Source organism: Vulpes lagopus, chromosome 12, assembly GCF_018345385.1.
Source record: "Vulpes lagopus strain Blue_001 chromosome 12, ASM1834538v1, whole genome shotgun sequence".
Lineage (NCBI taxonomy): Eukaryota > Metazoa > Chordata > Mammalia > Carnivora > Canidae > Vulpes > Vulpes lagopus.
In genome coordinates, this window is record NC_054835.1 from 17,370,690 (window position 1) to 17,383,808 (window position 13,119).

General features: G+C 37.9%; 1 protein-coding gene across 1 annotated transcript in view; it reads right to left on the bottom strand.

The window, feature by feature from the left end:
- EFCAB5 (EF-hand calcium binding domain 5) overlaps positions 1-13,119 on the bottom strand; it is a 176,022-nt gene that overhangs the window by 50,829 nt on the left and 112,074 nt on the right. Inside the window, exons 10-12 of the mRNA XM_041725260.1 lie at positions 5,981-6,080; positions 2,956-3,354; positions 2,431-2,901 (exon numbers count right to left, since the gene is read on the bottom strand). Of these exons, the coding sequence (XP_041581194.1) occupies positions 2,431-2,901; positions 2,956-3,354; positions 5,981-6,080 (970 nt within the window). The remainder of the gene's footprint in view (positions 1-2,430; positions 2,902-2,955; positions 3,355-5,980; positions 6,081-13,119) is intronic.

Genomic DNA, 13,119 nt, shown 5'->3' on the forward strand with positions numbered 1-13,119 from the left:
TGTTGAGAGCAGCTCTATGACAAAAACTACTTGTGGTATCCAAATTTGGGCACTCAATACGAGGGCTACATTTCCTAGCCTCTGTCATAGATAGATGTCAACAAATGTCTAAATTGTAACCAATTGTAAGCAAGTGATGTAATGCCTACCTGTTCTCCTTAACCTTCTGGTCAGAATATGGACATGGTAGTGAGCTATCCAGGACTATGCAGTAAGAGGAGACACAAGATAGGACTTAAGCCACTGCTGATTTCATGAGATTGAGCTGTCATATAAGCTTTGACATTTGAATTAGAAGGAAAGAAACTCCTATATTGTTTGGACATTGCTATTTTGTTTTATTATTATTTTTTAGACACTGTTATTTTGTTTTTTTGTTTTGTTTTGTTTTTGTTTTTGGTCTTTTTTTTTAGACACTGTCATTTTGGATCACTGTTACAGTCAATGAAATGAAGTCCTTACTAATAAATAACATCTGATTGAATAGCAACTTCACAATTTTTCTAGCTGCACCCCCACTATGTAAGGAGAGCCAAAAATTAATAGCCCTGTTTTATGGAGAGATAAACACAATGCTGATAAAATGATATATTTCAAATTAGTTAATGATAATGTAGAATCTAGAACACAAGTTACTCATGTCCTAGGAGTTTTGAATAAGGATTTTCTTTGGGACTGTGGGACTCTAAAATTAAAGAACAGAACTTTAAAAATATTTATGCCTAACTGAGGTCTTAAGTGGTATTGAGACTGGCTCTCTAAGAAGTTAAAAATTTTCAACAAAAAGGCATATATTGGCATAGGTAATTCAGAGTAAAAGTATTCTGCAGAACAAATACTTGAAGTGCAGGGTTTCTTTTAAAAAATATTTTATTTAGGGGGGTCCCTGGGTGGCGCAGCGGTTTGGCGCCTGCCTTTGGCCCAGGGCGCGATCCTGGAGACCCGGGATCGAGTCCCACGTCGGGCTCCCGGTGCATGGAGCCTGCTTCTCCCTCTGCCTGTGTCTCTGCCTCTCTCTCTGTGTGTGTGTGACTATCGTAGATAAATAAAATATATATATATATATATTTTTTTTATTTATGTATTCATGAGAAACAGAGAGAGAGGCAGAGACACAGGCAGAGGGAGAAGCAGGCTCCATGCTGGGAGCCCGACATGGGACTCGATCCCGGGTGTCCGGAATCATGCCCTGGACCAAAGGCGGCACTAAACCACTGAGCCACCCAGGCTGCCCTAGAATATATATCTTATTTAAAAAGTGGAAGATCCATTTTATAGTTAAAACAAAAGGGCTTCTGGGAGATGTGGTATATATATATATATATATATATCTATATATATATATATATATATATATACACACACACACACACACACACACACAACGGACTATTACTCAGCCATCAAAAAAATGAAATCTCCATTTGCAATGACATGGATGGAACTAGAGGATATTATGCTAAGTGAAATAAGTCAATAAGAGAAAGCCAATTATCATATGATCTTATGCATATGTGGAATTTAAGAAACAAAACAGAGGATCATAGGGGAAAAGAGGAAAAAATAAAACAAGACAGAATCAGAGGGAGACAAACCATAAGAGACTTAATCATAGGAAACAAACTGAGGGTCACTGGAGGGGAGGGTGATGAGGGGATGGGGTAACTGGATGATGGACATGAATAGGGCATGTGATATAATGAGCACTGGGTGTTATACAAGACTGATGAATCACTGGCCTCTACCTCTGAAACCAATAATACATTATATGTTGATTAATTGAATTTACATAAAATTTAAAAAGAAAAAAAGAAAGAGGAAGAGAGGAAGGAAGGAAGGAAGGAAGGAAGGAAGGAAGGAAGGAAGGAAGGGAGAAAGGAAGGAAGAAAGAAAGAAAGAAAGAAAGAAAGAAACCATGAGCGAGTTTCCAAGGCACCTGGGTGGCTCAGTTGGCTAAGCAACCAACTTTTGATTTTGGCTCAGGTCATGATCTCACAGTCCTGGTATTGGACCAGTGTCAGGCTCCGTGCTCAACACAATCTGCTTGTCCCTGTCCTTCTGCTCCTCTTCCCTTTCTCTCTCTGTCTCTTCCTCTGTCTCTCTAATAAATAAAATCTTAAAACAAACAAACAAAGGGGCTTCTACTGCCTTTTCAGGAATTCAGTGAAATTTTCTAAATGGAACATTACCAGATTTCTTCCTTATGAATGGGCTTCCTGTACAAAAGGAATTCTAGGTAAATTGACAATAGAAACATTCTGGTTTGCATTTAATTGTTCAAGGCCTAGACACATGTTGAACAGCAAAATATCTAAGGTTTGAATGATCTGATATGCCAGAAAAGATCCCAATTGGAATGAGTACTTTCTGAAAAGACTTTTACAATCACTCACAAAGCATGGAGGCAATGTCATAGATGAACTGTGTTACCTGAAAGATGATCTTTTCTTCGTGATGTTGAGACTTCCTCTTGCAGCTCAGAACTCACAAACAGTTCTTTTTCATAGGTTTGTTCCTGACTCCTCTCTTTCTGTGGGGAGATTTCAGTGTACTCAAAGGAAGTAGCATCCCTAGATATTTTACTTTCTCTGAAAATACTACCTCTTCCTGATTGTAAGGTTGAATCCTGTTGTCTTTCTGGGAATATCTCTCTGGATGGCTCTTGTTCTGCAGTTGACCCTTTGAGTGGTCCTTGCTCTGTTACTGACTCTCTGTGTGATCTTTGTTCTGCAACTGACCCTTTGTGTGGTTCTTGTTCTATTACTGACTGTCTGCGTGATCCTTGTTCTGAGGTTGACCCTCTGTGTGGTCCTTGTTCTGTGTCTGACCGTTTGTGTTGTCCTTGTGCTGCTATTGATTCTCTGTAGAGTCCTTGTTCTGCAGTTGCTCCCATGTTGACTCCTTGTTCTGAAGAAGACATGCTTTGTGGTGGCTCTTGTTCTATTACTGAGTCACTATGTAGTCTTTGTTCTATTATTAACTCTCTACTTGATCCCTGTTCTGGAGTTGACCCTGTGTGGGTTTCTTGTTCTATTACTGAGTCTTTGTCTAGTTCTTTTTCTCCAGTTAACTCTCTGCCTTGTTCTTGTTCCTTGGTTGAAATTCTGTTTCGTTCTTGTTCTGCAGTTGTCCCTCTCTGCTGTTCTGGTAGTGTTGATTCACTATGTTCATCATGATTATGTTGATCTTCTGGAGTTTCTAACAATTTGCTTTGGGTTTTGCTAGCATATTTTTCAGAAAGTAGTGCATTCATCTCTAAGAGCACTCTGTCAAAGTCTTCATAAATATGTTTCTGATTATCCATGTCTCCCCAGAACTCAGGCAAATCTATCTCTTCAAATTCAATGAATGGCCCTAATGCAGAAAACAAAATATTTCCCTAAATAATTGATATTATAATACAGAATCAGAGCTAGTAAACTAATGTAAAACAGCATTGATCACGGTAATTGTAGCATAGGCCTATTGCTTTAATTTTTTTTTTTTTTTTTTTATGATAGGCACACAGTGAGAGAGAGAGAGAGAGGCAGAGACACAGGCAGAGGGAGAAGCAGGCTCCATGCACCAGGAGCCTGACGTGGGATTCGATCCCAGGTCTCCAGGATCGCGCCCTGGGCCAAAGGCAGGCGCTAAACTGCTGCGCCACCCAGGGATCCCTGGCCTATTGCTTTAAATAAATAAAACTTACCTTTCCCTACAACACAATAAAAGCAAAAAGATATTCAAAGGAACATAAAAGATACTTACTATTGTAAGTTAGAAATCATCCCTTTCTAAAAGGTATGGTTTGGAATTGAGCATAATTCTTCCTTTTTTTAAAAAAGATTTTATTTATTTATTCATGAGAGACACACAGAGAGAGGTAGAGAAGCAGGTTCCCTGCAGGCAGCCTGATACAGGATTCTATCCCAGGATCCGGGATCACAACCTAGGCCAAAGGCAGATGCTCAACCACTGAGCCACCCAGGCGCTCTGATTCTTCCTTTTCTGCTTGGAGAGTTGCTTAGGCTGCCAAGACAATAAAATTTGTCTTCTACTTTTGGTCCTCCAACAAAAAGTATAGCATAGGGATGAGGAAGAGGACACATGTCTTCCACCCCAAATACCTTTCCAATATCCACAATATCAAAATAAAAGCAAGTCTCTATCATTCCCTAGGTTATGTTTTCCTAATATTCCTTTTCTCTCCCTTCCTTATTCTCTCCCTTTCTTTCTTTTTTATTCCTCAATTCTTTTCCTCCACAATTTATGTGAACATCTAATTCAGAATTCTAGGGGAAGATTGCACAGCATTTACCAGAATTCCACTTAAAAAATAACAACAATAACAAAACGACCCTGGTGTCCAGGACTACTCTCTGTAGTGGGACTCATGAAACAAGACCATCCTGTCCCCTTCCCTCCCCAAACACTTAGTTGTTAAGCTCTAAAAGTGTGATTCCCACAATTTTCAGGACTAATCTGTATCACTCATAGATTTTTAAGTATCTATTTTCACACAGATCTAAAATATTGACATTCTTCAGAAAACCCATCCTTCAAAGACTGTTTTTTAAAGATTTTATTTATTTATTTATTCATGAAAGACACGCAGAGAGAGGCAGAGACATAGGCAGAGGGAGAGGCAGGTTCCCTAGTGGGAGCCTGATGTGGGACCCAGTCCCAGGACCTTGGGATCACAACCTGAGCCAAAAAGGCAGATGCCCAACCACTGAGCAACCCAGGTGTCACTCAAAGACTTTCTTTTTAAAAAATAAAAATGGTTGGGCAGCCGGGTGGCTTAGTGGTTTAGCGCCGCCTTCGGCCTAGGGTGTGATCCTGGAGACCCAGGATCGAGTCCCACGTCAGGTTCCCTGCATGGAACCTGCTTCTCCCTCTGCCTGTGTTTCTGCCTCTCTCTGTCTCTGTGTATCTCATGAATAAATAAATAAAATCTTTAAAAAAAATAAAAAAAATAAAAATAAAAATGGGGCACCTGGGTTGCTCAGTTGGTTCAATATCTGGGCCCTTGATTTTGGCTCAGGTCATGATCTCAGGGTTGTGAGATCAAGCTCCACATCACACTCTATGCTGGGCATGGAGCCTGCTTAAGATTCTCTCTCTCACCTGGGTGGCTCAATGGTTAAACATCTGCCTTTTGCTCAGGTCATGATCCCAGAGTCCTGGGATCGAGTCCTGCATCAGGTGCCCTGCAGGGAGACTGCTTCTCCCTCTGACTGTCTCTGCCTCTCTCTCTCTCTGTGTCTCTCACGAATAAATAAATAAAATATTTTTTAAAAAAGAGATTCCCTCTCTCTCTCTCCCCACCCCTCCCCTACTTTCTCCCCCTTCAAAAAAATAAATATAAAAACAAAACCCATAATCCTACTTGTTTTGGAAGCAATGAAAGAAAGATATTTTACTGTATAATTTCAGGAAAGGCATACAAGTAAAAATACTTGGGAAAAGGAATTATTCTTTTTAGAAATTTTAGAATTCTAAGTTGGACATTAAAACTGGAATTACCATTACCAACTTAATTTCCAAAACATTCAGATTTCACTCAAGCACCTCTTAATTTGAATGAACCTAAAATTGAGTTCTAACTTGACAACTTTTAGTATTGCACTATAGTGAAAAGTACATCTAGTTGTGGTGAATGAACAGCTAGATTAGCTACTATGATCTAATTAGGGAGATGTCATGTGAAAGGATTCCATGGGAATACTTTTAGTATATGAATGTACTGTGTCATTTCAGCTTGAGCATACTCTCTTTGTGTTTTTTAAAAAATTTATTTATTTATTCATGAGAGACACAGAGACAGAAAGAGAGAGAGAGAGGCAGAGACATAGGCAGATGGAGAAGCAGGCTCCATGCAGGTAGCCTGAGGTGGGACTCTATCCCAGGACTCCAGGATTACACGCTGGGTGGAAGGCAGGCGCTAAACCTCTGAGCCACCCAGGGATCCCCAAACATACTCCCTTTGAACAGCACTTACATTGTCTTGGGTTTCGTAACAAACTTCTAAGCATTTTTGAACTTTGGTCATAGAATGTTTCCAACAAAGCCAATGTCCTCTGCCGATCCAAAAATCCTACCTAAGCAGAAAGTTTGCAATTAGTTGATACAGGAGATTTGAGATTTTTATGTAAATGAAATACAGTTTCTTGAAGCTTTTATCATCACTACCACTACCATAATTATGTAAATAAAAGTTGCAGAGTCAAAATCAGGAAAGTGTATCTTGCCTTTAGGCTTATACTCTACTTCTCTATCTTGTGACATGTCAAAATACCTTGCACTTAATAGATGCTTAACAATAGTTACTGACTTAATAGCTAAATCCAATGTGTAATGCTCAGTTCTTAATTAATGTGATCTGAGTATGACATTTGAAACAACGGCTTTCTAGTTGTTTTTTGCATCATTTTTGAGAAATATTTTTTTTTATTTTAAAAAAATTTTTTATTTATTTATGACAGTCACACACACAGAGAGAGAAAGAGAGAGAGAGAGAGAGAGAGAGAGAAGCAGAGACACAGGCAGAGGGAGAAGCAGGCTCCATGCACCGGGAGCCTGACGTGGGATTCAATCCCGGGTCTCCAGGATCGCGCCCTGGGCCAAAGGCAGGCGCCAAACAGCTGCGCCACCCAGGGATCCCGAGAAATATTTTAACTACAGAAAAATAGGGAAAATTATAAAACTAATGTTTGTATTCCCAGCACCCAGAAATGATTATTAATATTTTGTTTATGTACTTTAAAAACATATAATTGATATCATAGCACATGTGTACTTTTTATTTTTTTACTTATTTATTTTTAAAGATTTTATTTATTTATTCATAGAGATGCAGAGAGAGAGAGAGGCAGAGACACCGGCAGAGGGAGAAGCAGGCTCCATGCAGAGAGCCTGACGTGGGACTTGATCCAGGGTCTCCAGATCACGCCCTGGGCTGCAGGCGGCGCTAAACCGCTGCACCACTGGGGCTGCCCACATGTGTGCTTTTTAAAATTGCTTTTATTTACCAAACATTGAGGTCAATTCATGTATGTAAAGAAATAGATTGTATTCCTTTTAGCTGCTGTATGGTATGCTATAATATGAAAACACTGTAATTAAAAAAAATATTTAGATTTACTTATTTATTTGAGAGAGAGAGAGAGAGGAGGGACACAGGGAGAGAGAGAGAATCCTCAAGCCAGACTCACTGCCCAATGCGGAGTGTGGTCCCAGGACTCTGAGAACATGACCTGACTGGAAATCAAGAGTTGGCCACTAACCCAACTGAACCACCCAAGTGTCCCCAAAACACTATTTTTTTAAAAATTCATTTATTGATGGGCATTTAGATTATTTCCAGTGCTTAGATACCAAAATAATGCTGCAGTGGATATCCTTATACACATCTCCTTGCATACATGTATAAACATTTCCCTAGGGTAAGTAATTAAAAGTGTTAATTAATAGATTGTACACTATCAACATTTCCAGCTATAGTGGATATTGTCAAGTTGCTCCACAAAATACCTATACCAATTTACTCCTCACCATTGCTGAATGAGAATATTATTTCTCCATATCATGACAATACTTGATATTGTTTGAATTCATAATTCTTTTCCAATCTGATGGATAAAAATGGTATCTAGTTATTTTAATTTGCATTTCCTTAACTAGTAGTGAAATTAAATATATTTTCATATGTTTATCTGTATTTGGGTTTCCTCACCTATGGAAGGCTTTTTTATGTCCTTTCTTCAGTTGGGAATAGTTGTCTATTTCTTAATAATTCATAAATTTGTGATAATGATTATTCTGTTATCGATATAGCAAATATCCTTTCCCAGTTTAATCACTTATTTTTAAATTTAACTTTTGGTAAGTTTAGGCATACTAATGTTTTTAATTTTGAGGTAGCCAAATGTGTTTACTATTTCTTACATGGTTTGTGTTTATCACAGGTATTCATTAAGAAATATTACCTATACTAAGGTCAAAAGACATGCTCTGTGTTCTATGGGTGCTACTAAAACTTTTACAGTTTTGTTTTCCACATCCACGTTTTTGATAACACAGGACTTATTTTTGCTCATTATTGAGGCTCAAGTCTAATTTTAATTTTTTCCCAATTATCCCAACTTAGCATTTATTTATTTTCTTTTTTTAAATTTATTTATGATAGTCACAGAGAGAGAGAGAGAGAGAGAGAGAGAGGCAGAGACACAGGCAGAGGGAGACGCAGGCTCCATGCACCGGGAGCCCAACGTGGGATTCAATCCCGGGTCTCCAGGATCACGCCCTGGGCCAAAGGCAGGCGCTAAACCGCTGCGCCACCCAGGGATCCCAACCAACTTAGCATTTATTGATTAGTCTCTTCTCACTGATTTATTTGTTTTGTTTTAAGATTTTATTTATTTATTCATGAGAGACACACAGATGCAGAGATGAGGCATAGGGAAATGAAGGCTCCCTGTGGGGAGCCTGATGTGGGCCAGGACCCCAGGATCATGACCTGAGCCAAAGGCTCAACCACTGAGCCACCTAGGTGCCCCTCTCACCTATGCTACCTATGGTATACACTAAAGTCTCACATACCCATAAATCTGATTCCAGGCCCAATATTCTCTTAATATAGCTTTATTTTTAAAAACCAGAGAAATCTTCCCCAATTTGTTCTTTTTGTAATTACTTTTGGACCTTCACCTCCGTAGAGTTTTTAAAAAGTAAATCTTTTTAAAAAATACAACATACATACAGAAAATTACACAGGTAATAAGTGAATGGTTTTATCACAGTATAATCATACACAGGAGCTGTTTCTCAAGGGAGAATAGTTAACATTAGTAGAGGGCATGATTTTCTCCCAAACTCAAGGAATCTACTCTGTAATTCTTCTAATGCAACTTGCTATAACATTCCAATTTGCCCCATACACTTCAAATACCGTAGGATCGCCTAGGTGATAAGGTATAAGGTAAAGAAGGTTTTTTGTGCTGCAGCCCTACAGATCTCACAAAGTCTTTCTTTCTACAAAGCTCTGGAACTTACTCTAGCAGCTGACAGCTCAATTAGTGTATAAGAGCAGCACATGAAAGTATAAGTTGTTCCTAAGCTGTAAAAAGGTCCAATAAACATTGTGACTCTTTCTTTGTGGCAGGTGGCACATTTGCCTCATATTTGAGATATTCTATCATGCTTCAGACTATTGAAACACTAAAACTTTTATTAAGGTAGTAAACCCTGATTTTATGTGGTTTTTATCTTTGACCCTCTGACACATATGGGCTATGCTGAGGCATCTAATGCTACTTTATGCTCAGCAGGTCCAATCACCATGATGGAAATAATTGAGGTAGTAGATCTGACATTTCTGTGAAATGTCTGCATACTAGATTATAATTGAGAGAAAGAAGCCTGCCTTAGTGCTATGGTAGGGCAGTAAAAGTACAGTGTTGACAGGTGAAGTCAAATTTCTGTTTGTCTTGTAAATTGCTCTGAAGAAAATAGTATTTGACAAACCAATAGTTGTAAATGAGGAGGCTATGTCAATTTGATTTAATAAAGATTCCACATGGTGAATAACAACTGCAAATGGAGTCACAATAACCTACAAACTTTCTTTAAGATTTATCTTCTGCAGTGGTGTCTGGTGGTCGGGTTGGTTGAGCATCTGCCTTCTGCCATCTGCCTTCCCCGGTGTCCTGGGGATCCTGGGATCAAGCTCTGCATCAGGCTCCCTGCTCCACCAGGGGCCTGCCACTCCCTCATCTTCTCTCTCTGCTGCTACTCCCTCAGCTTGTGCTCTCTCTCTTTGTCCAAATAATAATAAAATCTTTTTAAAAAAATATCTTCTGTATAAGCAAAACAGAAGAATTAGACAAGAATGTAATAGGGTTACTTCTTCTGAATCCTTCACATCATTCATATATTTTTATATCTAATTTCTGTAGAATTGTTTTGTTTTTCCTTTTGATTGATTGACTGACTGATTTTTACCATTCTGGCAGAGAAAGTTCACAAGTTTTATTTGTTCCTTCCTACCATGATAGCCTTCAGCCCCCAATTTGTGAGGATGCTGCTAGTTGCTGAGTATGTCTATTCCAATTATACATTCAGGAACCAGAAATAAACATAGCTAAATACACAGGTTAATTGGGGTGCCAAAATAGCATTTATTACCTGACATCCATAAACTCTAATTTTATTTTTTTAATTTTTTTAATTTTCCAAACAACTTTATTGATAAACTCTAATTTTAACCAATGGTCCACTGGGGCATTTTGAGATCCTAGGGATTAATATTAACTTGAAGTCAGTGTCTGGTAATTTCAGAAAATCTTGGATATTGCCCTTTTTCCAATGAACTTCACCCTAGTAAATGGCTACAGATCTTTTGAGGAACTCCTGGAATAAGATCTACTGTACATACTTGAGGTGGTCTTATAGGATTCTTCCTCAAGAGAGCCAGCTTCCTATTCTGAATCAAAGGATTCTGTATGTGTAAATTGGCTTAAGTCTAGAAACTAGATAAGAAGCCAAGATTTTCCATTGAGGTGTCTCAATTCACATTTCTGGCCCCATAGTTAGAGCTTTTCTATAAATAACTCTAAAAATAATTTAGTAGACATCCTATCTATTTAATCTCTGGGGAAACCATGATCATCAGAGAAAAGCCATGTGGGTCAAAATTTTCAGATAACCACTTTAATTCTTGCTGTTCGTTGTTGTATTTCCAATTATACAATCAGTAAGTAGGTAAATAATGTAGTGTGAGCCCTAAGCAAAATGAGCTCATTATAATATGAACTTTGACCTTAGGCATTAGGTCAAAATACCGTTTATCTGTGTTATCTATAAGCACTGACTTTCACCAGTAGACCTTGTATCTGGCAGTTAAATACCATGTCTTCTATTACTCTGGTTTCCCATAATTTCAATGGCAATATTTACTACCATCATTTTCAGTCTACAGAAGACAGTTGCCAAAGAGATTTTCAGAGATGCTAATACTCCCCTCATTAATGTATTTCTTAAGAAAGTGTCATCTGGGCCCTCTGGGAGGATATGGTAAAGGTGCATAGTAGGCAGGATACATAAGAGAATCAACTTTAACAATCTTATAAGCCTTTGGATTTCTTCCTCTATAGTATGCCAAGAAGATTCTAGCATCGCAATCTCATTGAATGTAGGCCATATTTGGGTCAAGGTTTCAGTTTACCTATCAAGGGAACTGTTAAAACCATTCTCAGATACTCAGAATATTACTGCTAATTAAATCTTCTAAGTATAACAATATTGACAAGTTTGATCCAATCCTTCTTAGCCTAAAGGTTTTATAATCAATCCCTACACATATCCTCCAGATTTTTGCTGTGATGAATGAGCAAAAACTTGCTATTTTCTTGGAGTACCAACAATCACCTCTCAGTACAGATTTGACTAGTCCTGATGAGACATGATGAGATCTGACTCCAATTTTGGGTCTAAAGGCAATGAATGCTAAATAGGGGGACCTTAAGGAAAATAGACACACCCCTGCAAGCTAATTACCTTAAGTGAAGTTATTATAGGGACTCTAAGGAAATAAAGGCTAATATTCTCAAATAGAAGAGAAGAGATTGCTTCTGCTGCCAAGGGAGGCTTAGAGAGATTTGTAGCTCAAGTCTTAGTTTCCATCCAAATGTAAACATTCCAAGTCTTGGGGTTCCTCTATTTTCCAAGGAGCATGCTAACTTTCACATAAGAGACTTGGCAACTGTATGAATTCAATTTACATTTTAATCTTGTCACATTAAATTTGGGGCTGATTTTTCATCCACATCTGCACTGAATCTACAAGAAACAGATATTCCTTCAAAGTCATCATGAAAATTTTCTGGTTTTCTGACTGCAACTTGCGCTGAGAATTTAAAGCCCTGAGCTTGTTTTTACTTTCTACAACTTCTCAAATGCAGTGAAAGGAAGCCCATCCACTGACAGTCCTTGTAGTCAATACTTTTTAATTGTGGTTTAATGCAGCAGCCATTTGTTCTCTTACCGCCCTTCCTATAAGGGCAGTGCATCCTAAACAACCACAGTGCTAATTTTAAAAACTTTTTCATTGAGGGATAATAAATATGTAAAAGGTGGTCTTGATTTTAGGGTCATGAGTTCAAGCCTGAGTTGGGCTCCATGCTGGGCGGGAGCATACTTAAAAAAGAAACTAACAGGGTGTGCATATCCCAAGTGTTTAGCTCAATGAATGTTTCCCTGTCTATACTCTGTATAAATACCACTCAGGTAAAGAGATAGAACATTTTCATCATTTCCCGAAGGGTCCTTCATGGTTTCTCTTAGACAATAATTTCTCCAAAGGTAACAATAGTTTTCCCATTTTTAAATTTAATGTAGATGAAATTATATAGTATATGCCCTTTTGTACATTTTTTTGTTCAACATTATATCTGTGAATGTTATTCATGTTTCATTTGTCTGTAATTTATTTTTCATCGCTACATAATATTGTAGTGCATTAATATATAAAAATTTTAAATAAGTTTTTATTTATATTATTATATTATTTCTTTATTATATTATTTATTTTATTTATCTTTCCATTGTTGATATACATTTGTATTCTTTTTAGTTTTTGATTTTATAAATAATGCTATGAACATTCTTATTGTTTTGTTTTTAAAGATTTTATTTATTTATGAGGGACACAGAGAGAGGCATAGACACAGGCAGAGGGAGAAGCAGGCTCCCCGCAGAGAGCCCAATGTGAGAAGTGATCCCCAGACCCCAGGGATCATGCCCTGAGCTGAAGGCAGACGCTCAACCACTGAGCCACCCAGGTGTCCCCATTCTTGTTTTTTATTGACCCAAGTGAGGTATAATTTACATCTAATAAAATGAGCCAATTTTAAGTGTAGAATTCAAAGAGTTGTGACAATATATACATGCATGTAACTACTACCACAATGAAGACATAGATTTTTTTCATTAAATCAAGAAGTTCCCTTGTGCCCCTTTGTAACCAGTCCCCTCTATTCATGGCCCCAGAAAACTATCTGCTTTCTACTGCTATAGATTACTTTTCCTTTTTCTAGATTGTCATGTAAATGAAATTATGTAGTATGTATTTTTGTCTGCCTC